Here is a 24,537-nt window from a genome sequence, read left to right on the forward strand (position 1 = left end):
TTGAGATTTTTGTAAAGGATGTAAGAAAATGATAGCTGAGTATCAATAGTGAAGAGGGGATACTTGTTTGAAAGGTTGTGTCAAGCAGACTGATCAAGAACCAATTCCTTAAGATACTGAACAACACTAGGTTTGCTCTGCCCCATTCACAAATTACAGAAAAATCTTAAATTAGGTACTCTAGCTTCTCTGTGAGAAGTGTTTCATTCCTATTGAATTAGACATCTGATAAAGATCATTCAGAAATACAGGGTAGGATCATCAGCATAAGAATGGATAGAGCAAAATATTATGCTAAAAAGATCAATCATAAATAAGAGAGGAGAACAATAGCTGTCTATCACTGAAATGACAGAAGAGAAACTTGAAATAAAAGTACAAAGCAAATGTAAAAGGGGGTTTAGAAATGAAAGATTTATGCCAGATTTTATCTGATTTTGATGCATCTAGGCAACAGCAGACCACTGAAATCCCTAAAAAGAGAGGATGACCAAAATTCAGTGAGGAAAGCTAGCAACCTGCCAACAGATCATCCTTCACAGAATCTACAATAACAATCAGAAAGAAGATAGTGACCAGATAGATACTTAAAAATTTATTTGTTAAAGATGGACCTAAAAGCCTCAAAAAAAAAAAAAAAAAAGAAAGAAAGGAAATCGTCATTAGCATGAGGGATTGGAGTGGTTCCCATTCTAGAAAAAAGCTGAATGTAGGCAGACTTCAGCAAGAAAAGGTAATAACAGATAGTCTGGAAAGTATGACCAAATAAGGATTGAAAACTGATGCACAGTTGTGGAGACCAAAAGGAGAAACTCTATCAAAGCCATAAGCTTTTTGAGGATCAATACTAGAGAAGGAATTAAAAATATCCCAATGAATCTCAATATGAAACATAAAATGGAGAACATAAAGGAGGAACAAGCACAGAGCTGTTGGTCTGAGAGAAGAATCCAGCTTTTGAGATAGAAGATATGGCAGTGGTGCCATCTGGAAGAAACAGAGGAGGGAAAGATGAAGAAAACAACATTTTTGCCAGAAGTCACAAGGAGAAACTCATTTAATAAGACGGACATTATTCGTAAAAATACTTAAAACTGAAGCACAGATTTGGCATGATTTTATATGCAGAAACATAGATGGATGTGAAGTGATGCCTTGTGTGGCAGTGATGGGTGTGCAGTGATGCCTTGTGTGACAGTGATGGGTGTGTGGTGATGCCTTGTGTGGCAATGCTTATAAGCACCAATGCCTGTGTAACCTGTGTTATTTTAGCAATCCATGCCAACAGTAATGGGCAATATGGTAATGCCTGTGTATGCAGTATGGTGAAACCAATATCACACTGTGTAGTGATGCCTCCTGCAGAGGTTGACAAAAATGTACAAAGAGGTTGACAGCAATGTACCTTGTTACTTACAGCTTCAAGGTTTATATCTGCATAGAACAGAGTTGATTCTCTTCCCTGGCCAGGTGAAAGGAGGAAGTAGCACCGCAGCATAGATGGTCCAACCCGTCGGAAGGTCACATCGGTTGGCGTCTTCACAGAGAGGTGAAGGAAAGTGCGCCGCAACTCCCTTACCCTCTGATGTACTTCCTTCCAACTGTGGGAAGTTCCTCCTGCCACAGGCCCCACCCGAGACACCCCTCCACCACCTGGGGATATCCTTGGCATCGTTCTTCATCCACTGGTCTGTAATAGAAGAGAAATACAATTTATTCTGCAAAATAGGGGTATTTGCTATGGTCTGGAAAAACTGCCACATTCACCAGCCGACTTATTTTCCACATAAAACGCGGTCAACTGAAAAAAATCTTTGTTGCTTGTGTTATCAAACTAACCAATAAAACATTAGTAACTTTTTTTTGCTATCATCATCAAGTAGAGAGCAAGAAATATGACTAAACAAGCTAAATACTATGCATGTTATCTCAGGTTTGAGATGTATCATCACCTTGGGGTGAATAATATTTTTTTCCTCTCTATATGAGTTTAAGTTATCTTTTTTTTTAATTATATAGTTAACATATCACTATATAAATCCTGACACACATGAAAGAAACAACCACATTTTGATGCCAAATCTTAGTGGGACTCTGATGAAGATTGCTGACATCGTGTCTTCCAACATCTCCCCTGAGTTGCCACTGTTTACATTGTGTCTCCCAATGTCTTCTCTGAGTTGCTGCTTTCTTCTTTTGGATATACAACCCATCCTTTCACATCTTGATTCTTCTTTCATGATATGTTCATGCAATCAAATACAGCACATGTAGAGACTGGAGTTTGACAACAGCACTTCAAACTCAAATCTCCTGCCTCAAGTTTTTGTTGTTTTAGAGAAATCGGGATGTCTGATATCAGCCGGGCCTTTCATCTCTGCATGGTTTCAACTGTCACAATATCCTGGCAGCACAAATAATACTTGGTCAATTCTTTTGGGGATTTGCCAGATAAATCATTAGTCCTTGTAGAAACCAATGAAAAAATTTTTCAAACTGAATATGTAGTAGGAAACTAGAAATAAATATGAAAATACTGAGAGGCTAGTTGCAAGTATTTAGCTTATAATAACTTATGTAGAGTTTACATCATCAAATCCCATGGATACTGTTACCATTAAGTTAGGATTGATATTTTCTTGCATATAGATACAGTGCAGTGGAACCTCAGTTACTGAACGCCCACCTTTTTCAACAAATCGGTTTTCAAACAAAATTTTGAGCTCGTTGCTTTGGTTGCAGTATCATAATTCAGTTCTAGAACAATTACTTGAATTCAAATATTAAGAGGCATAATAAAAGCTGCCATTTATTAATAATTTACAGTTTCTATAAATATTTATTTTGTTTTTTTATATATTTGGAGGAGAGGCAGAATGCAAAACAGTAATTCAATATTTGAAATAAGGTACAGTAAAATCCCTCTCATCCGGCATTCGAGTATCCGGCAGCTTCAAGTATCCGGCACATTTTTCCTAGAGCCTTAAAATAAAAAAAAAATCAATGTGTACTCATAAAATTGATTAAAATTCCCGCACGAGTCATACTTTGTCCCCTCGCCACCAGAGCGTACTGCTTCGCGCCACCCACAGCCCACTGCACTGTGTTTACTCAATGACTCAGTCCCGCATGTGCACTGTTTATCGCCTGAAGCCTTCATCATGCCTAAAGTTATAGAAAAGAGGAAGCGTGTTGTGCTTACATTTAAGCAGCTGATCAAATCAGCTGATCTTTGTTATGGTAAGATGCGTGAGTGTTGTGTGGTGATTGTGGACATAATTTCACTTCTATTCAAGTATCCGGCAATATTCAAGTATCTGGCGTGTCAGTGATCCCATTGATGCCGGATAAGAGGGATTTTACTATAATTGTGATCCTGTCAAAAAGCTTTGATGTAAACAAACAGTTTGCAACACTCAGGAGTTATCCCATGCCACCTGTGGCTCTCTTGGTGACCCACAATGCCATCACTACTGCACAACTGCATTTCTTTCCAGTAGCTTTTCCCAGCAGCAAGATGTCTAAGTGTTATGATCACCTTCATTTTCACAGTAGGTGGGTTGCTCCTTTTTGTGTCCTTTTGTAAGGCTTCCCTCACTAGATCAGTGACAAAGAGAATACCTGCACAATCTAAACAGTATCTTCTAATAAGTTCTGTGTCACTTAGTTCATTCAATACATCCATTCTGGATAAATAATTTGGGAGCAGATATTGTAAAGCAGCCATCTTGGTTGTGGGAGTGCCTGTCAAAATCTGCTAAGACAGGGTAGACTGGTGTCTAGGAACAGATTATTCCATTATACATTGATTCCTATGGGGAAAATAGTTTCAGTTTTCAAACACTTCGGATTTCAAATGATATTCTGGAATGAATTAAGTTCTAGAACCAAGGTTCCACTGTACATCAAGATGTATCACGAGAGAGAATGTGCTTCTCCAGAGAAATGTGGGAGCACTGACCGGCCCCTACATTAAAACAGCCAGCGATCACCAGCAACTTGGCCCATAGCAAACACCCCAATTGCAGAGGTTACTTTGGATCAATATTCAGCAAATAATCATCAAAATTGTAAGACTGATGAGGTGGATGGTGACAAAAATAAACCTCAGAAGTCATGAAGTTAACAAAGAAAGCTAAAAACAATTATGAATTAGAGGTAGCTAGCCAGGCAAATACTGACCCCAAGGAATTATATCAGGTGTATAGGGCAAAGAACAGAGAAATAATAGTTCCATTAAAGGCAGCTGATGGAGAATTAGTTCTGGAGAAGGGATGAAATGAACAAGTATTTTTAACAGTTTACACCTAGGAAAACATGCAGAAAATGCCTTAGTTATGAAAATAGATATTTTCATAACTAAGGAGATAGTGGAACAGGAGATAAATTGGCTGAAAAATTCAAGTCATCAGGACCAGATGAAATACATCCTAGAATACTTAAGGAATGCAAAGAAGTTAATGGTGAACTGCTCTTTAAGAAATTGCTAGACTCAGGAGAGGTACTGATAATGTGGAGGCAGGCCACAGGTACCCCATCTTTAAGAAAGGATATACAGCATTAACATCTAATTATAGACCTGTCAGTTTAACTTTAGTTGTAGGCAAAATTATGGACTCGGTAATTGCAAGAACATTTGGAAGCATTTAGACAAGCATAACTTGATAAATCAGTCACAGCATGGCTTCACGAAGGGGAAGTCTTGCCTTACGAATTTGTTGAGTTTTTACTATAAAGTTTACAAGGCAGCAGATAATGGAGACAGTTATGACATCCCCTTTAGTAAAGCATTCAACAAGGTACCCCATCAGAGACTCCTGAGAAAGGTTAGGGTACATGAAAATATGGGAAGGGTGGATAAGGTCATGGTTAAGTGACTGGCAACAGAAATTTGTAATAAAAGGCTCTAAATCTGAGTGGGGTTAAGTGGGGTTAAGAAATTAGTGGGGTGCCACAGGAATCAGTTTTAGGACCATTCTTGTTTTTAATATATATTAATGACTTGGACAGAGGGATTAGCAGTGATATTAGTAAATTTGTGGATGACACAAAGATAGGTAGATCAACTAAGTTAGATTCAGATGTCATCGCATTGCAGGCAGATTTGGACAGGATGAATGAATGGAATGACAGATAGCATATGCAGTTTAATATTAACAAGGGCAAAGTACTTAGTGTAGGTAGAAGAAACTCCCACAGTAGGTACACAATGAACAATGAAGCTCTGGTAAGTTCAAGGAATGAAAAAGATTTAGGAGTTATAGTTAATTCTGATCTCCATCTAAGAAAACAATGCATAGAAGCCAGAAATAGAGCAAATAATTAAGATTGTTAAAAGTAGTACTGAAGTAATATTAAAGCTGTATTTAGCCCTGATCAGCCTTTGTCTAGACTACGCTGTGCAGATATAGGTCTATTTGAATCAGTGCAAAGAATGACAAAAAGAGAATGAGGGGTGTTCATTACAAAACAAGACTGAAGCCATTAAATTTATATTCCTTAGAAAGATGAAAGTTAAGAGGGGTCCTGATAGAAGTCTTTAAGTGGTATAGGAGTTATAACAAGGGGAACATAAGCAAAATTCTTAGGATCAGTAATCAGGATAGAACAAGAAATAACGGGTTCAAACTTTAAAAATTTAGGTTAAAGAAAAAGATAAGAAGGAATTGGTTCTTAATTAGAGTGGTACATGAATTGAATGGACTCAGTAATCAGGTTGTTAGTGCTGAGTCATTAGGGAGCTTTAAATTTATGGATTTTTTTTTTTTTTTTTTTTTTTTATGTAGGAAGGATACTGGCCAAGGGCAACAAAAATCTAATAAAAAAAAATGCCCACTGAAATGCCAGTCCCTTAAAAGGGTCAAAGCAGTGGTCAAAAATTGGTGGATAAGTGTCTTGAAACCTCCCTCTTGAAGGAATTCAAGTCATAGGAAGGTGGAAATACAGAAGCAGGCAAGGAGTTCCAGAGTTTACCAGAGAAAGGGATGAATGATTGAGAATACTGGTTAACTCTTGCGTTAGAGAGGTGGACAGAATAGGAGTGAGAGAAAGAAGAAAGTCTTGTGCAGCGAGGCCGCGGGAGGAGGGGAGGCATGCAGTTAGCAAGATCAGAAGAGCAGTTGGCATGAAAATAGCGGTAGAAGACAGCTAGATATGCAACATTGCGGCGGTGAGAGAGGGGCTGAAGACAGTCAGTTAGAGGAGAGGAGTTGATGAGACGAAAAGCTTTTGATTCCACCCTGTCTAGAACAGCAGTATGAGTGGAACCCCCCCAGACATGTGAAGCATACTCCATACATGGACGGATAAGGCCCTTGTACAGAGTTAGCAGCTGGGGGGGTAAGAAAAACTGGCGGAGACGTCTCAGAACACCTAACTTCATAGAAGCTGTTTTAGCTAGAGATGAGATGTGAAGTTTCCAGTTCAGATTATAAGTAAAGGACAGACCGAGGATGTTCAGTGTAGAAGAGGGGGACAGTTGAGTGTCATTGAAGAAGAGGGGATAGTTGTCTGGAAGATTGTGTCGAGTTGATAGATGGAGGAATTGAGTTTTTGAGGCATTGAACAATACCAAGTTTGCTCTGCCCCAATCAGAAATTTTAGAAAGATCAGAAGTCAGGCGTTATGTGGCTTCCCTGCGTGATATGTTTACCTCCTGAAGGGTTGGACGTCTATGAAAAGACGTGGAAAAGTGCAGGGTGGTATCATCAGCATAGGAGTGGATAGGACAAGAAGTTTGGTTTAGAAGATCATTAATGAATAATAAGAAGAGAGTGGGTGACAGGACAGAACCCTGAGGAACACCACTGTTAATAGATTTAGGAGAAGAACAGTGACCGTCTACCACAGCAGCAATAGAACGGTCAGAAAGGAAACTTGAGATGAAGTTACAGAGAGAAGGATAGAAACCGTAGGAGGGTAGTTTGGAAATCAAAGCTTTGTGCCAGACTCTATCAAAGGCTTTTGATATGTCCAAGGCAACAGCAAAAGTTTCACCAAAGTCTCTAAAAGAGGATGACCAAGACTCAGTAAGGAAAGCCAGAAGATCACCAGTAGAGCGGCCTTGACGGAACCCATACTGGCGATCAGATAGAAGGTTGTGAAGTGATAGATGTTTAAGAATCTTCCTGTTGAGGATAGATTCAAAAACTTTAGATAAGCAGGAAATTAAAGCAATAGGACGGTAGTTTGAGGGATTAGAGCGGTCACCCTTTTTAGGAACAGGTTGAATGTAGGCAAACTTCCAGCAAGAAGGAAAGGTAGATGTTGACAGACAGAGCTGAAAGAGTTTGACTAGGCAAGGTGCAAGCACGGAGGCACAGTTTCGGAGAACAATAGGAGGGACCCCATCAGGTCCATAAGCCTTCCGAGGGTTTAGGCCAGCGAGGGCATGGAAAACATCATTACGAAGAATTTTAATACGTGGCATGAAGTAGTCAGAGGGTGGAGGAGAGGGAGGAACAAGCCCAGAATCGTCCAAGGTAGAGTTTTTAGCAAAGGTTTGAGCAAAGAGTTCAGCTTTAGAAATAGATGTGATAGCAGTGGTGCCATCTGGTTGAAGTAGAGGAGGGAAAGAAGAAGAAGCAAAGTTATTGGAGATATTTTTGGCTAGATGCCAGAAATCACGGGGGGAGTTAGATCTTGAAAGGTTTTGACATTTTCTGTTAATGAAGGAGTTTTTGGCTAGTTGGAGAACAGACTTGGCATAGTTCCGGGCAGAAATATAAAGTACATGAGATTCTGGTGAAGGAAGGCTTAAGTACCTTTTGTGGGCCACCTCTCTATCATGCATAGCACGAGAACAAGCTGTGTTAAACCAAGGTTTAGAAGGTTTAGGACGAGAAAAAGAGTGAGGAATGTATGCCTCCATGCCAGGCACTATCACCTCTGTTATGCGCTCAGCACACAAAGACGGGTCTCTGACACGGAAGCAGTAGTCATTCCAAGGAAAATCAGCAAAATACCTCCTCAGGTCCCCCCAACTAGCAGAGGCAAAACGCCAGAGGCACCTTCGCTTAGGGGGATCCTGAGGAGGGATTGGAGTGATAGGACAAGATAAAGATATGAGATTGTGATCGGAGGAGCCCAACGGAGAAGAAAGGGTGACAGCATAAGCAGAAGGATTAGAGGTCAGGAAAAGGTCAAGAATGTTGGGCGTATCTCCAAGACGGTCAGGAATACGAGTAGGGTGTTGCACCAATTGCTCTAGGTCATGGAGGATAGCAAAGTTGTAGGCTAGTTCACCAGGATGGTCAGTGAAGGGAGAGGAAAGCCAAAGCTGGTGGTGAACATTGAAGTCTCCAAGAATGGAGATCTCTGCAAAAGGGAAGAGGGTCAGAATGTGCTCCACTTTGGAAGTTAAGTAGTCAAAGAATTTCTTATAGTCAGAGGAGTTAGGAGAGAGGTATACAGCACAGATAAATTTAGTATGAGAATGACTCTGTAGTCGTAGCCAGATGGTGGAAAACTCGGAAGATTCAAGAGCGTGGGCGCGAGAGCAGGTTAAGTCATTGCGCACATAAACGCAGCATCCAGCTTTGGATCGAAAATGAGGATAGAGAAAGTAGGAGGGAACAGAAAAGGGGCTACTGTCAGTTGCCTCAGACACCTGAGTTTCAGTGAGGAAAAGAAGATGAGGTTTAGAAGAGGAGAGGTGGTGTTCTACAGATTGAAAATTAGATCTTAGACCGCAAATGTTGCAGAAGTTAATGAAGAAAAAGTTGAGGGGGGTGTCAAGACACTTAGGGTCGTCGACGGAAAGGCAGTCCGACCTGGGGACATTTATGGTCCCCTCCCCAGATGGGGACTCCGAGGCTGGTGTAGGAGTCGCCATGATTTTAAATTTTTTTGAGTGAAGGGTGTGTGTGTTATTAGGTGCTTGTAGTTTTGTGTGGAGGAAGAGAGTTGTCTTTAGAGGGCAGGCTGTGACTACCCCCTTGTGTTGTGAGACACAAAGGGAAACGTTCAGTGAGGTCACAGCTGGGTTTAATGATGAGTTCACAGCACCCCGTGAACAGTGCTTTAGACCTCACTGGGAGTAATTATCGTTTTGGCAGGTGTCTACTGCCTCCTCCTGTAAAATGGATGGGGATAATAGGTAGAAATAAGTAGGTGTTTCATACAGGGAGTGCCATGTGCAGGCCTGATGGCTCCTTGCAGCTTCCCTTATTTTCTTATGTTCTCATATTTTTATGTAGAAAGAAGCCAACATGTGAGATAAAGCAAGGGCAACAGGTAGAAAAGTGTTAAACAATACCTAACCCCTCAGCCTTGCATCATCATACACATACATAATGAGACTATTATTTTGTAATTTGTCTCATGTATTCAATAACAATTAAAAATAACAACAGAATGGAAATAGTAATGTGATTTCCATGTTTCTCAAGAAACTCTGGAAAATGGAAAGTTATGCTATTCCAAACATAGATCTAGGTATTTAATGCTTTGGTTTAATATTGAGAGAGGCTTCTTTCTCCTTTTGTGGTAAGTGTCAGCTGAGTGGCCCTCTTTGCTGCTGCCAGGACTACATTCAGTAGTGCAACTCTGGAGGCCTGAGTCACCTGGGCCTTCTCAATCGTGCTAATGAACTATTCTAAGCATCTCCCGGAATACTGTAAACAAATCACCAAAGTTACCATTGAAACAGCCACATTCTACCCAACACTGTAGCGACAAACCTATGGCTGACACTTATCCACATGGTAATTTGTATTATGGAGCACTTGCTATCCTCTGTGATGAGGTTCTTGGTGAAGATTCATTACTAATATCATAAATTACCTATCCCATTTCCTTTATTTCCATTCTTATATATACTTAAGACTCAGTACTTTATTTACCAGTGCATGCCATTGCATGTATGAAGAAAGTATTGTAAACCTCTGCAATAAATGAGCAAGTAGCACTGATAAAGTTTGGCTGGGCTACCATTTTTGCTGCGATGTCATCACAGCACAGAGCACACCAATTCCTCACTTAAAGTCATCCAAGTCACCTGGGCACACAGCCCAATTTGCCCAAAGATAGCATTCAGTAGAGAATTGGGTAACCCAGGCTGCCTGAGTTAAGGTATTGAATGCACCCCAGGTATTCATTTTTGTATTTCGAAACTTGCACATCATTCTCCTGCCATATCACATTGCCAGTTGTGCTTTTCTAGTCATATATTTACTAAATATATGACTAGAATATATATATGAATAATATAAATTTTCTAGTCATATATTTACCAAATTAATTAATTAATTGATGCTACACTTAAATGCTTTTTTTTTAAACAATAACATACATAAATAGAAATTAAAAGAGTTTGAGTCAATAAGAGAATGAGATGCAAGTTTTGAAAGACAAAAATTAATACCAGGCAAAAGCAGAGAGGTCCACTCAGATGATGCTCACCACAACATAAGGAGAAACAAGGTACCTCCTGTCAGCAGGGCCTGCAAGCAAGAAAGTCACCGCTACTCTGCACATGTGCAAGCAGTCGCCACATGACTGACCACCACCACCTCATCAGCTAACCTAACCCTAATCTAATCTAATCTAATCTAATCTAATCTAACTTAATCTTAACCTTAACCTAACTACCTTGTACCTAATTACTGGATATGGTCTCCTATTTATTATAACACATTATTTCAGCTAGGTTAGGTAAGGTTAGGTCTAGGTTAGTGGTTAGGTTTAGTTAGTCTGGTTAAGTTTGGTTTGTTAGGTTAGATTTGGTCAGGTTAGGTTAGGTTAGGTTAGGTTATCTTAATCAATCATTAGGTGAGACTGGCTCACACATGTGCAGTGTGTGTGGGGACTTTCCTGCATGCAGGCCCTCCTCTCCTGTCACTTTTCAAACCTCTCTCACTATTAAACCAAAACATGAAACACATATACCTACAGAATATTTTCTCCTTAGAGTAATATAAGCCTCCATTTCCCAGAGTTTTGAGAGAAACTCATGAATCATCCTGTATAATGAATCCGCCATTTAAGAGGAGGAGTGAAGGTGGATGGAATAGATCAGCGAGATGCTAAGTGAATGCACAACTTTGATAGTCACTTGTTTCATACACATACCTTACTAAATGAAACATGATAATTACAAAAACTTACTACCCCATCCTCATTTCATCTCTACATATTTGATACTGACTAAGGAAAAATTGTTTCAAGCTACCAAATAAGCAAGGTAATTTATCAAGGAAACAGTGCAAGCAGATAACCATCCAGCAGACCTATTATGATTTAAATCACTTGATTATGATCAAATTTAATCACAGTGAAAACTCATAATTCAAATCAGGGTGATTTTATTTACAAATAGCTTATGAATTTCTCATTTCATTGTCTTGAATATATGAGTACAAACTGTACAGTAATTTAATACATAGGAATGTAATATATACTCATACCTCAATACTACAGACCTCACTTTAACAAATTTCAGAAGCAGCGGACAAAGTCTGAAGCAGCCAACTCAATCTGAAAGTCCCATGCACTACAGATGGAGTTGCAGTAATACTGGACACATGCTGCTGCTTTGAGAAATGACTGCTTGTTTGCAGGCACTCACTTTGTTTACATAAGTGTAACAACATGTGTAGCTCATTCCTCCATGGTTTTTGCCCTTTTTATGTGTTGTGTTTGAATAATCATAATTTTCTATAACCATGCCATTCCATGGTATCCATGGTAACCATGGTCAGTAACCAGGAGAATAGTAGCAGTGATGAGGAAGACAAGATGCTGGCGAGATGGTGCAGAGGACCACAGGTAGGATGAGCAGACCAGTGAGATGAGATCTGGGGAGTTGCCACGCGGGAAGGAAACCTCAGCGGTTGTCACCATCCCCCAAGCATGAGGTGCTGAAGAGCCCCTGACTGAAATCCAAGGGGGACCTGAAGAACCACCATGAGAACCTGAAGAGGGAAGATGACACTGTGGAGGACAAAAAACTCACTCTGCATTGACTAGTGGAAGCAGGGACTCAGGAGCCAGAACTCTGATGAGCCTGAGAGGAGGCAGAACTGTGGATGCAGGATGTAAACTGCAGAACTGTGGATGCAGGATGTAAACTGTCACCCAAGAGGGTGCAGCTTGCAAAAGATCTCAAGCATAACTGGCATCCAAGAGGACTGGAAAGGGGGAGTCAGCAACAAACAAAGACTGTTGAATAACAGGGTCCACCTCCCATAGCACAGCTTCACGACACTGGAGTCTGGCACGCAAAGCTCCCACAATGGAGAAGACAAAGGCTCAAAGGTTGGCCACAGAGCTTGCACAGCCATAGAAGCCGAGGTAGCAATGTGGCGAAAGGCAGCTGGAGTGTTCAAAGCTCAGGAGGGCGTAATTCGAAGGAGGAGCTTGCCTTCAAGATGCAAAACATGATGGAGATCCCCAAGAAAATTGAAAGACTTCTTTCCCTGGCATGGTCATCTTTTGTCAGTAAAGCCTGAAAAGGAAGGGAGAAAGACAGAATGCCAGGTGCTGTAGACAGTGGCAGGGCAGAAAGAAAACCTCCCAGCTGAGCCCACAGGTCATCTCTCTCTGTAATCACTGAGGCAAAAGCACCTGGGGCAGAAGGAGAATGGCAGGAGGAAGACCTGAAAGAAGCCAACTTATCCCACCAGGAGATGAGAGGCTGAACCAGTGTCACACCCATACCTGCCACTAAAGGCAGTGACAAAAGGTATTGGGGTCATGCAGTCGTAAGAAGTGAAGTCTTGGGAGTGGAAGGGAGGTAACTGGGCTATGAGCGCCAACTCAGCAGCCGCCTAGAAGCATCATCGGGAGGCACTTGAGGGAAGCAAGGAGCTTGAGTCAGAGCAGAGAACCACTAGAAAACAAAAGATGATGCTCTGGCAGGGTTAGACACCTCCCAAAGTTGCACCCCTTCCATGGGATTCCAGCACTCCAGGAGAGACATTGCCAAGTACGAAAAACATCCTCTGTCAAGATAACAACTCAAGTGTGGAGGAACTTTCATCCAATCCTCCCCCGCTGAGCCCAGGGAAAGAACCCAGGGAAAGAGAAGGAAGGAGAGCAGAAGAGGAATCACTAGGTGGAGGAGAAGCTGAGACTGGAAACGGTCAGCAAAACCACTTCTGAGACTGCAGGGCCAGCCTCTGAGAGAGGTGAAGAAGATCTCTGGCTATGGGAGGGCGTGGGTAAATGTGAAGGGAAGAGGGGACATTTGTTTCGATGAGAAAAGGTAGAACCAAAGACTTGGCTTAAAGTCTCCAAAAGTATGGCCACGGTCGTCATTTGAGCAGGACAAAGCCTGGCATACTCAGGAACTGCAGTGTCAGAGGGAGGGGATGCTGGATGCAAGTCCCAGGCAACAGGAAAGATGGGCTAAGACTCCTGAAGGGAATCAGGTGAGGAGATAGCAGTAATGATGGCAGGGTGCGAAGGAGAGGGAGATTGGATGCCACAGGACCTGAGGCAGTAATTTGTCAACAGCAACAGGTTGCATGGGGAAGCCAATGGTGCCCCACCATAAGCATCTCTGCAAGGAGTGTTAGCCCATCCTCCTCCAAGAACAGCAGAAAGGGTTGAGAGGAACACCTAGTAGACATGCTGCCAAAAGGAGAAACACCAAAAGACCAAAATAAAAAACTGAAAAGAAACATAAATGGGAAAAAACTACATCAAAATAAAATAAATGGGGCCTCGCTATAAGAAAGGCATCACTCTGATCCTCAGAGACCTCAGAGCAACATTACCACAGCTCAGGCAACATCCCAGTGGGCTCAAGGCTTATGTGGTGGAAAACACCATTCCAGCACTGAAACCATGATGCCATAGAAACATTGAAGAGCAGAAGGCAAAACAGATGTAAACAACATCATCAAGCACAGAGGTGCTGAAAAAGACCATGAGGAAGATACACTTACCACAGTGGTGGCACTACCTCGACAACAGCAGGCCCAACATACCAGAGGCAATGTCTTGGTGGTGGGAGAAAGGTGAAACCAGAGGGGAGGTGGGACAGGATCCAAGAGTCTACAAGAGAGCAAGCCCGATGAAAGGTCCCACTGAGAATCCCAGCATGGGTCTGTGTCCTCAGAGCAAGCCTGACGCAGCTCACATTTTGAGTTGCATGCCCAAGCAACTACGACAGGGACCGAACTGGTTAAAACCAGAACAGGGAGGCGCTGGATGCACAGCAACACCTGTCTACAGAGCACACAACATACACACTTGAAAATGCAGAAATCCTCAAAGAAAGTACACCAACACTGTACACGTCACTCCCAGCAGTGGTACCCACACAGCAACACCCAAGGGTAGCACCTGCAAGATGAGCCGACAGAAGGAACAAACAGAATGGCAGCAAGTAGAAATCTGACAGGACATATCCTGTCCTCCTTACTTTTCTAGGCCACGCTCCCTTTCAGGTTTGTTGGTAGTTAGACAGGTGTTTAAATGAGGGGAGTTGAATGATATAATCATTCTGTTTTTGCCTTTTTCTGACTTCCTTTTTTGGCAAATGTTTGTTGTGGATAGCTACCTACTAGTAGGTAAATGTTGCAATTTGCCAGATCCAAACTTCCATCTCAAATATATTGATGCAAATCCAGTGCATAAAACAGCATTGGCATTCACAAAGTGACCACCAAAAAAACGTATTTTCATCTTTAAAACATTACCTTCTCCAACTCTGTTAACCAGTGGTTACTCCTCTCAATCACACCTTAAGTCACACACACAAATAACATTCTGACCTGTCTGGTAACCAGAGTGGGTATGGCCAGACCAAATCATAGCATATATAAGGTGTTCTTTGCTTAAGCCCTGCCCACTAACCAGACCAGGCAATCTACACTTGAAAATTTACCAGCATAGTCTCTGAAACTCTGCAAGTGTGGGGGCACTTGTGTCACCTTACAACAAGTGATTCAATCTATGATTGTCACTAGATTTCAAAATAAGAGGAATTCTGCTCTCACAGTGTCTGATGGATGGGTAGATTATGCTTTTTTTGTTCCAGTTTACTAAACTCTATGAAGCTCAGCCATGATCATGAATATAAACAAAGCTTATTGAAATCATAACATGAAGAAGTGTCGTAAATTATTTACTGACAGCAAAATTTCATATGATTAGGCTCCAATGCATTTTTTCAGTATAGAAAAAGCATAAATCTTATTTTATGACTCACCACTATAGAGAATTAATATATTTTTTTAACATTTTATTAGTTCTCCATACTTGGATTATTTTCTTTAATTTAAGATTGTTTATTCTGTTTGGCACCTAAGTTTCTGTAATGGTTATGAAAGTTTGAATCTTTCAAATATATCATTCTATTAATCCTAAATAATTTTAATCCTAAATAATTTTACAGGTTTAAAAATGTTATGTCCAAGAGCTTCAGGTGATATTGCCACACAGAATTTCATATCTTCATACAAATACAATCTTTCTGTTGTTGGAGCACCTATCTTAAGGTGGCTGACTCTCATATATGACTGTTCTCATACATGTCATGTACATGTCTCTGCAGCAGCTTATGGAATGTTTACTTTAACCATTTTCAGTTAATAATGCCTATCACTCTTTTTCTATTTCAGTTCACTAAGAGACAAATAAGAAAGTTTTACTTAACTAATTCTTCTCCTAAACTTTTCTTTTCTCCATAACTGAGGGGTGTAACCCACAAAATTCCCACATTTGAAGCTGATGCCAGGAACAGCCACTAGAGGGGCTCAAAATTATTGTACAATAAAGAAATAAGGCAAAGGGAATTATCTAGTAAAGGGAGGCTTAAAATTAGAGGAAATCATGCGTGAAAACCACAAACCAACTCGCCTGTCAGTAACTACAGAGGTGGAACCCACCAACCAATGAGAAGCAAAGATGCCACCACTCCTCTCACCTCAGCCAATCATGGGATACTGTCATAATTTGGTATTTGTCTGCCATCTGTCATACATTATTTACCATACACTATACTATAATATACAGAAAAAATGTCATAATATTCACATTGCTGTATAATAATTTGGGCTGGCTGGCAACACAACCCTGGCACCCACACACTGTCCTCCATCTCGCATTGGCAGATGTTATTAGAGGTTGCAGCACTCCTGACCCACTCACTGCCACTTTTATCAGATTCTGATCTTTAATGTCAATGGCTTTGCCCCAATTAGTCCAGTATGAAGAGGATTTACTTCATATATATATATATATATATATATATATATATATATATATATATATATATATATATATATATATATATATATATATATATATATATATATATATATACGAGTAATTTCGTAGGAGAAAATAACTTACTTTTTTTATGTGATGATTTTTTGGGGAAACAGCATCCCACTCTGTGTAGCCAACTCCGTAACATTTATAACCAAAATCTTTATCCCTCCAATACTGTAGCTTTCAATCTCATTTTATTGCTTTGATATTATATGCATGTTGACAGGCATTGAAAAAATAAAATAATCCCCAAATATATCTCAGTTTCTACATAAGTATTCAGTCTACATTAACTCCAAGCCCAAAAGATAGGTATTAAGTTCCTACAGAAGTATTCAGTCTACAATAACTCTTGAGTCCAAAAGATAGGTATGTATATGAAAACATTCACTACTGACTTGTCAAAATATTTGTTACTGTTAGTGACAAGTCTTATATATACAAACAAAATTGAAGGCAATAATTTGGCTCAAAAATGAAATCATATATAAACATACTAAACACTTCCCTATGAGGTGCATATATTTATATACTAAACACTGTCCTGGTTAAGGACACTATCTAACCTAGCATTACCTAACAAACATCTAACTGGGGGGCTTTGCCCTCCATGGACATCCTTAAGAATGGGGGTACTTCTCTCCCACCTTATATTTATGTTTTAGGTGTATCTAAAGGTATATGTGAAAGAATGGAAGAGAATAGACCAGTAATAAGCCTGGGAAAAGATTCTAGATCAATGCTCTTCAAATTTCTTTTTATCATGATCCAATTATAGGAGGAGGCAGTAGACACCTGCCGAAATGATAATTACTCCCAGTGAGGTCTAAAGCACTGTTCAGTGGGTGCTGTGAACTTATCATTAAGCACGGTTTACACGCTACGATAAATTGTAGCGATTTATTGTAATGAAAAGGTTGTGACAATTTGTCGTTACGTGTAAACAGGAGATCGTAGCGATTTATTGGAGTTGGATTGAGTGGTTGGTGCCAGCAGGCTCAAATCTATATGCATCGTAACGACAAGTTTGAACGTGTAAACAAGGTTCCAAGATATCGTTACAATCTAGCTCATTTTCAGATTGACTGCTGAAGTGTGAAGTCCTGATGCGCAAGAGCTAATTCGAAATATAAACTTTAACAATTCCATATAAGTGTCTTCTCCCATTCTCAAATAATTTCGCCAGTCATTCGGCTCATCTCTCAATGTATCCAACAGAGTTATATGAGAAAACACTTGTTTTTTCATTAACCAATCACGGCTCCATTTCCTTTTTGATTTTCGTTTTTTTCTTGATCTTTCTCCCACTAAACACATCCCAAATGCAGACCACCATAATGTTTCTTCCATGACGGTCAAGTAAAGACTAAAAATATTGGATTAAAAATCGTTGCATGTAAACGCTCTTTCAATCATCCAATAAATCGTTACTATCTCAGTGTTCAATAAATCGCTACAATTTATCGTAGCGTGTAAACCGTGCTTTAAACCCAGCTGTGACCTCACTGAACGTTTCCCTTTGTGTCTCACAACACAAGGGGGCAGTCACAGCCTGCCCTCTAAAGACAACTCTCTTCCTCCACACAAAACTACAAGCACCTAATAACACACGCTCTTCACTCAAAAATTTTAAAATCATCATGGCGACTCCTACACCAGGCTCGGAATCCCCATCTGGGGAGGGGACCATAAATGTCCCCAGGTCAGACTGCCTTTCTGTCGACGACCCTAAGTGTCTTGACACCCCCCTCAGCTTTTTCTTTATTAACTTCTGCAACATTCGCGGTCTAAGATCTAATTTTCAATCTGTAGAACACCACCTCTCCTCTTCTAAACCTCATCTTCTCTTCCTCACTGAAACTCAGGTGTCTGAGGCAACTGACAGTAGCCCCTTTTCTGTTCCCTCCTACTTTCTCTATCCTCATTTTCGATCCAAAGCTGGATGCTGCGTTTATGTGCGCAATTACTTAACCTGCTCTCGTGCCCACGCTCTTGAATCTTCCGAGTTTTCCACCATCTGGCTACGACTACAGAGTCACTCTCATACTAAATTTATCTGTGCTGTATACCTCTCACCTAACTCCTCTGACTATAAGAAATTCTTTGACTACTTAACTTCCAAAGTGGAGCACATTCTGACCCTCTTCCCTTTTGCAGAGATCTCCATTCTTGGAGACTTCAATGTTCACCACCAGCTTTGGCTTTCCTCTCCCTTCACTGACCATCCTGGTGAACTAGCCTACAACTTTGCTATCCTCCATGACCTAGAGCAATTGGTGCAACACCCTACTTGTATTCCTGACCGTCTTGGAGACACCCCCAACATTCTTGACCTTTTCCTGACCTATAATCCTTCTGCTTATGCTGTCACCCTTTCTACTCTGTTGGGCTCCTCCGATCACAATCTCATATCTTTATCTTGTCCTATCACTCCAATCCCTCCTCAGGATCCCCCTAAGCGAAGGTGCCTCTGGTGTTTTGCCTCTGCTAGTTGCGGGGACCTGAGGAGGTATTTTGCTGATTTTCCTTGGAATGACTACTGCTTCCGTGTCAGAGACCCGTCTTTGTGTGCTGAGCGCATAACAGAGGTGATAGTGTCTGGCATGGAGGTATACATTCCTCACTCTTTTTCTCGTCCTAAACCTTCCAAACCTTGGTTTAACACAGCTTGTTCTCGTGCTATACATGATAGAGAGGTGGCCCACAAAAGGTACTTAACCATCACCAGAATCTCATACACTTTATATTTCTGCCCGGAACCATGCCAAGTCTGTTCTCCAACTAGCCAAAAACTCCTTCATTAAGAGAAAATGTCAAAACCTTTCAAGATCTAATTCCTCTCGTGATTTCTGGCATCTAGCCAAAAATATCTCCAATAACTTTGCTTCTTCTTCTTTCCTTCCTCTATTTCAACCAGATGGCACCACTGCTATCACATCTATTTCTAAAGCTGAACTCTTTGCTCAAACCTTTGTTAAAAACTCTACCTTGGATGATTCTGGGCTTGTTCCTCCCTCTCCTCCACCCTCTGACTACTTCATGCCACCTATTAAAATTCTTCGCAATGATGTTTTATATGCCCTCACTGGCCTAAACCCTCGGAAGGCTTATGGACCTGATGGGGTCCCTCCTATTGTTCTCCGAAACTGTGCCTCCGTGCTTGCACCTTGCCTAGTCAAACTCTTTCAGCTCTGTCTGTCAACATCTACCTTTCCTTCTTGCTGGAAGTTTGCCTACATTCATCCTGTTCCTAAAAAGGGTGCCTGTTCTAATCCCTCAAACTACTGTCCTATTGCTTTAATTTCCTGCCTATCTAAAGTTTTTGAATCTATCCTCAACAGGAAGATTCTTAAACATCTATCACTTCACAACCTTCTATCTGATCGCCAGTATGGGTTCCGTCAAGGCTGCTCTACTGGTGATCTTCTGGCTTTCCTTACTGAGTCTTGGTGATCCTCTTTTAGAGATTTTGGTGAAACTTTTGCTGTTGCCTTGGACATATCAAAAGCTTTTGATAGAGTCTGGCACAAAGCTTTGATTTCCAAACTACCCTCCTACGGTTTCTATCCTTCTCTCTGTAACTTCATCTCAAGTTTCCTTTCTGACCGTTCTATTGCTGCTGTGGTAGATGGTCACTGTTCTTCTCCTAAATCTATTAACAGTGGTGTTCCTCAGGGTTCTGTCCTGTCACCCACTCTCTTCTTATTATTCATTAATGATCTTCTAAACCAAACTTCTTGCCCTATCCACTCCTACGCTGATGATACCACCCTGCACTTTTCCACGTCTTTTCATAGACGTCCAACCCTTCAGGAGGTAAATATATCACGCAGGGAAGCCACATAACGCCTGACTTCTGATCTTTCTAAAATTTCTGATTGGGGCAGAGCAAACTTGGTATTGTTCAATGCCTCAAAAACTCAATTCCTCCATCTATCAACTCGACACAATCTTCCAGACAACTATCCCCTCTTCTTCAATGACACTCAACTGTCCCCCTCTTCTACACTGAACATCCTCGGTCTGTCCTTTACTTGTAATCTGAACTGGAAACTTCACATCTCATCTCTAGCTAAAACAGCTTCTATGAATTTAGGTGTTCTGAGACATCTCCGCCAGTTTTTCTCACCCCCCCAGTTGCTAACTCTATACAAGGGCCTTATCCGTCCATGTATGGAGTATGCTTCACATGTCTGGGGGGATTCCACTCATACTGCTCTTCTAGACAGGGTGGAATCAAAAGCTTTTTGTCTCATCAACTCCTCTCCTCTAACTGACTGTCTTCAGCCTCTCTCTCACCGCTGCAGTGTTGCATATCTAGCTGTCTTCTACCGCTATTTTCATGCTAACTGCTCTTCTGATCTTGCTAACTGCATGCCTCCCCTCCTTCCGCGGCCTTGCTGCACAAGACTTTCTTCTTTCTCTCACTCCTATTCTGTCCACCTCTCTAACGCAAGAGTTAACCAGTATTCTCAATCATTCATCCCTTTCTCTGGTAAACTCTGGAACTCCCTGCCTGCTTCTGTATTTCCACCTTCCTATGACTTGAATTCCTTTAAGAGGGAGGTTTCAAGACACTTATCCACCAATTTTTGACCACTGCTTTGACCCTTTTATGGGACTGGCATTTCAGTGGGCATTTTTTTTATTGGATTTTTGTTGCCCTTGGCCAGTATCCTTCCTACATAAAAAAAAAAAAAAAAAAAACAGCAGTGAAGAGCCTTTTGAAACCAAATACGAGTGTCATAACTTAGTTACAGAGGCTTTCAGCTTCTTGTATCCTTTAAAAATAGCTTTCCTGTGAGGTTCTTAATTTGTTGAGGATTAATGCTGAATGGAATGATTTTAAGGGTATTTAATGTACATATAATAATTTTTGTTACATTAAAACACATGAATAAAGGATATTTTGGACTTCAGACTTTATTGGTTGCATGTACTAGAATACTTCTGGCTTTTGTATTGATTGACATTGCATGCACAATCTAACCCAGTGCTGATTTTCAGCATGGAAAATAGCATAGCAATTTGCTAGATTAAGTTCATGCTGCTGAGGGATGAGGAAGTAGAAGTCCTGTTAGGAGATTTAGGAAATTATGGTCTGACAAATTTAAAGTTGTGTGACTGATGTATAATCCTCCTTGTGTGCTGTACCTGCCTCTGCCAAACCACCCCCTCCATCAGCACCCAGTTCTTTTTCTCTGTCTGTAAATTATGTCAAAACACTATGTATTCTTATATTTGAACATAAAGGTATCTTTTTTTTTTTTTTTTTTTAGGAATAATCTATTTTTGTTGGTGAATATAAAGAACTTGGTATAACTTGTAACACCCCACTTGTACAGTGTTGCCAGGGATAGCCAGGTTGAGTTGAGGTGCAACTGTCACCTCAGTGCCCCACACCTGCATGACGAGGTCAGTTCATCGTGTCTGCAGCACTCAGATCTACCACAATGGAAACCTCTCCAACCCATCCCACACATATACTCAGCAGGGGTGTAAAAAAAAAAAAAATAAATCAGGAGTTTTTTCCCCCCCAAAAAAAAAAAGATTTTAAAAGTTGATTTATTTCATTTAAATTGGATTTTTGAAAATGTTAATTTTTTTATTATTATATATTTTTTTTGCTTTAATCCACATTTGTTTCCACAGATTATTTGTTTCAGTCTTATGAGGCCATTTTCTTGTAGTAAACACGGCCAATGTTGAATGAAACCATAATTTAATTTACATTACCTAAGAATTTTTTTACATTGTCATACACAGGAAAATAGAGAGAGTTGGAAGGAAAAAGATAAAGAAAATGAGGGAGAAAGAGAAAGAGAGAGCAAGAAGTAAGGGGCGTGTCAGATATGGGTCAGAGAGTTGCTGTGTTTAATATAAAAATTTTATATAAATAAAAGTTGATCTTACCCATTTGATTTCCTTAACTCCCATTCCTTCTTGAGAGTTGAAATTAATAGAAGAAATAATTGAAGAGTTGCTTTCCCTCATCATGTAGCCTGTTTTCATCCAGCACCTGATAAGAGTGTAATAATTTTTGAAACAATGCTCTTTTCAAAGTTAGATTCAGTGTTCAGGAAATTGATGCACGGGACAGAAATTCACCCCCAGCTCCACTTCTTCTTTCTCTTCTTCTCAGTCCCCTGTACTGTGTCTGTGTCATGGTGGATGTGAGTTTAAGTGACTCTCTCACACTGCCAGCTTTGTTAGTAGCAAACTGGATATCTAAGAGAGTGGACATGTAGCATAGAGAGAGCTGTGGTTTTACTGTGTGACACCTTAGAATATTGGTTACTATCTAGGCTCTACGGGAGGCCAGGATCTGGGTGGATCCAGATATTGTTTGAAGAGCGTGACTTGCCACATTCTGCTACTCCTGTGTGTTGAGGAGAGGTCTCATGTATAATTTTTCATGTGTTTTGACCATAGGTGGGTGTTATTGTAATAATTTATCGCAATAATGATATTGGGTTATTGATTATCTGATTATTATTTTTTCCGCCTGATCAATTCATTGGTATCATCAATACTTTTGGTTCCAAACTAGTGATAATGCATAATTTTTGTTTTTGGAACATGAGCATGTTGAAGTCAAAATGTAGTTATTTTACTTAAAACTGTAATTTTCATTAGTGAAGAGACAAGGTAAACATTGAATTTAAATTTTTTTTCTAATATTTTTTAAATTGTCTAAGATAAAGCTAAAAAATAAAGATTTGGATTTATGATTTTTTTTTACTTAAAATATCAGCATCATTATTGCCAGTATTAGAATTTTTGGATTTATCAATTTATTGACTGTCGATTGCTAGGCGATAAATTTATAGCTAGTTATCAATTGTCGGTTATTGTAATTGATTTATTGGTTATTGTGATAAATTCTATTGTTATCATACCCAGCTATGGTTCTGACGGCCATTGTGTCTTTGCACAGAGTACTGGTGGGAGCAAGCCCCTGTCCTCTCCCCAGCCCTTCTTGCCTAAGTGCAGTGTACTGTTGTGTGTCTTGTGCTTGTCTAATGCTACTAATGTCTGAGCTTGCAGCTTTACTTGTCCAGCATTAGAAGATTGTATAATATTTGATTTAGGCTACATTTGTTCACTTTCTTCCCAGATTTCCACCAGTTTTATCATCCGTCTTCTGGAAGATTGTAAATATACTGCTACTTGGCCAGAGTGTGTAATATTTCTGTTGGACAGTGGGTGGTTTTGTTATTGTGGACGGTTGTCCAACTGGGGTATTATCCCCACCCTCGGGCTGTGCTCCCTAGCACATGGCTTATTAGTTTTTTCCAGTTAGGGGGATTAAGTTGGCATTTGTTATACTTCCTTCTCTGGATGGGTTAAACAGAGTGGCAACCTGAGAGGTTTGCTTATGGTATTGCTTATGGTATATGCTTATTGTATTCGTGCTCTGACTAGGCCATTTAGGAGGTAGCCTAAGGATGAGCTGACTGGAGTCAGTGGCAGCAGTGAGAGGGGTTGTAACTTGTTTGTTACAACATGAAAATCATAAAAGTTCTGCATATACTGTATATATATATATATATATATATATATATATATATATATATATATATATATATATATATATATATATATATATATATATATATATATATATATATATGAACGATTTGGGTTTTTTTCTCATTTTACATTGTAAATAAAAACATACGAAAAAATACAACTCAACAAGACCCCTATCTCTCCTAAAGCACAACACTGTAAGAGTTAAGGGGGCCCCAGAGGAGGCAAAGGCCCCCGGGTTAGGTTGGGTTAGTTTAGGTAATGTTTTATGCAAAAGTCTACACCAACTAACCTAACCATTAGCTTACCTAACCTAACTTAACTGGGGGAGGAGTATCCCCTCCCCTGGCCCCAGTATTAAGAACACTAATCTAACCTAGTATTACCTAACCTAATCTAACTGGGAGGTTTTGTCCCCCTTTGCACTCCCCCTTAAGGGCACAGGCACTTCTTCCCCATCTTATATTTACATTTTAGGTGTATCTTAAAGTATATGTGAAAGAATGGAAGAGAATAGACAAGTAATAAGGCCGGAAAAGGACTCGATATAATTACCAACTCTAGAATGTCAGATATCACAATGACACTCTGTCTCTAGGTAAGGGATATGATTAGGTTAGGTTAACTACAGGCCCAAAGGACAATGACAATGGGGTGAGTCCAAGGGCCACATAATGCTAGAGTATACCATGTGCCCTTACTTTACCTTAAATACCCTACTTTGCCTTAATTCGCTAAATAACCACTTCACTGAAAGCCTTGCCACAACTTCACTACATCATA

The 24,537-nt window shown here is 40.2% G+C and overlaps 1 protein-coding gene across 5 annotated transcripts in view; it reads right to left on the reverse strand.

The window, feature by feature from the left end:
* The window catches only part of LOC135104933 (dipeptidyl peptidase 8-like), a 282,612-nt gene that overhangs the window by 257,317 nt on the left and 758 nt on the right, over positions 1-24,537 (reverse strand). For 3 of the 5 annotated variants that reach the window (XM_064012719.1, XM_064012717.1, XM_064012716.1), the window contains exon 2: positions 1,418-1,690. In XM_064012719.1, coding sequence (XP_063868789.1) covers positions 1,418-1,672 — 255 coding nt within the window. In that variant the 5' untranslated portion in view covers positions 1,673-1,690. Of the gene's footprint in view, positions 1-1,405; positions 1,691-24,537 lie in introns of all 5 variants that reach the window. The other 2 variants (XM_064012718.1, XM_064012715.1) reach the window with 1 other exon arrangement.

Source organism: Scylla paramamosain, chromosome 11 (assembly GCF_035594125.1).
Source record: "Scylla paramamosain isolate STU-SP2022 chromosome 11, ASM3559412v1, whole genome shotgun sequence".
In the NCBI taxonomy this organism is placed as follows: Eukaryota; Metazoa; Arthropoda; class Malacostraca; order Decapoda; family Portunidae; genus Scylla; species Scylla paramamosain.